The sequence below is a fragment of the Papaver somniferum genome, chromosome 11 (genome assembly GCF_003573695.1).
Source record: "Papaver somniferum cultivar HN1 chromosome 11, ASM357369v1, whole genome shotgun sequence".
Classification (NCBI taxonomy): domain Eukaryota; kingdom Viridiplantae; phylum Streptophyta; class Magnoliopsida; order Ranunculales; family Papaveraceae; genus Papaver; species Papaver somniferum.
Window position 1 is genome coordinate 87076444 of NC_039368.1, and position 1733 is coordinate 87078176.

At 37.1% G+C, this 1733-nt stretch overlaps 1 protein-coding gene across 1 annotated transcript; it reads right to left on the minus strand.

Moving 5' to 3' along the window:
* Positions 1-661: 661 nt before the first annotated feature.
* Positions 662-1354, minus strand: LOC113320932 (ethylene-responsive transcription factor ERF024-like). The gene has a single exon (XM_026568835.1). It carries the CDS (start codon positions 1293-1295, stop codon positions 732-734), a length of 564 nt encoding a protein of 187 aa, XP_026424620.1. The 5' UTR covers positions 1296-1354; the 3' UTR covers positions 662-731.
* Between the last annotated feature and the right edge of the window lie 379 nt (positions 1355-1733).

The following is a 1733-nucleotide window of genomic DNA, read 5'->3' on the forward strand; positions in this document are numbered from 1 at the left end:
GGTGGAAGGGTTCGTGGAATCCATATAAACGCCAATAAGAATAACATTAAATGCAATTAAGAATGGAGCTAAAAAACGCAATTAAGAATTGCGTTTTTTTTTATCCGTATATTTAAAATGAGTTGTTGAAATTTAACGGCTGGAAAAAAAAGCTCAATTCTTAATTGCGTTTTTTTATCTCCATTCTTAATTGTTTTTTTTTTATCCGTAGATTTAAAATGAGTTGTTGAAATCTAACGGCTGAAAAAAAAAGCTCCATTCTTAATTGCGTTTTTTAGCTTCATTCTTAATTGCGTTTTTTTAGCTCCATTAAGAATAACGTTTCTATTATTCCGCCATTACACTTGCGCTTCCATCCACAGTTCCAAATACTGAGGTGGCGTGGAAGATGGAAGATGGATGGATTCCATCATAATACTTGTTCTTAGAAACGACCGCAATATAGCCTTTTCAAACAATCCTCAACCAACTTGCTTATTTTTCTTCAAACTACTACTTTCCGTTGAGACTTTTAGCATGTATATTATGTTTGCGCGTGAGATTGATCAGCATCAGCAAGTTCCCAATAGATATTATACTTCGTGGCCAATTAATATCATATGCATAGATCTAACAAGATAGTAAAAATCATGCTTAAAAAAATAGTAAAAATCTTCTTCCGTATATCTGTTCAGTCATACATATCTAGTGATCAATACGGAAAAAAAAAAAAAATCTAGTTATCCAGTATATCATGGATAACTCCACAAATTCTGATCGTATCCAGCGTTGGCAGCTATGGTATTGACATCATGATTCCCACCGTCTGGACCAAAATGAGGAGGACTAAGCAGCATTCCCTCGGCCATATTCATAATTACATTTGGCATGTCAAATATAAGTTCTTCGTCAACAAATTCAGCCACCGTCCTTCCTGGTATCCCTTCCTTAATTGCATTGCCAATACTACTATTATCACAAGTACTACTACCACTAGTACTCCCACGAGCAAGAGCAAGAGAATCTACTGCAGCACCAGCCGCAGATGCGGCAAAAGCAGCAGCATCTTGTATATCACGTGCAGAAGTAGAATTTGGAATTGGGAATGACCCAACCGAGTTTGGAAAGTTAAGCCCAGCATCGGGACCTTTTAGGGCAAGTGTAGCTACGTCATATGCAACAGCAGCCATTTCAGGGGTCGGAAATGTACCAAGCCATATCCGATTTTGACTCCTTGGTTCACGTATTTCGGATACCCATTTTCCATTACTTCGACGTCTTACTCCGCGATATACTCGGTTGTGATTGGCATCCATCTTGCTCCTGGAATCGATCGTTGTAGTGTATCATACAGTGATGAGTTTAAGATAATATATTTGGGTACTAAGATTTAACTGGTGCAAAGATGCATTCGTTTGATGCTGAATGGTCACAGTGGGGTGAATTAATATTTATGGTGGTGGAAATAACGCGTAAAAAGAATTTGAGTCACCAGACTCGCCACTTTAAATTGTTGGTAAAAAAAAAGGTTAATGCGGACCAGTTATGGATGTACTGAATGCGTTTTGTAAACTAATGTGGGGTTTTATTTTGTGATGGACAGCTTCGTTGAGTCTCGAGAGTTTGAATCATTTGACTAATGTGGCATTGACATCTTGGTTTAATTAAACATCAACGGGGTAGCATTAGAACCAATGAAAGAAGAACAAGAAGATCACAAAAAATAAAAGAACAAAAAACAAAAATTCAGAATA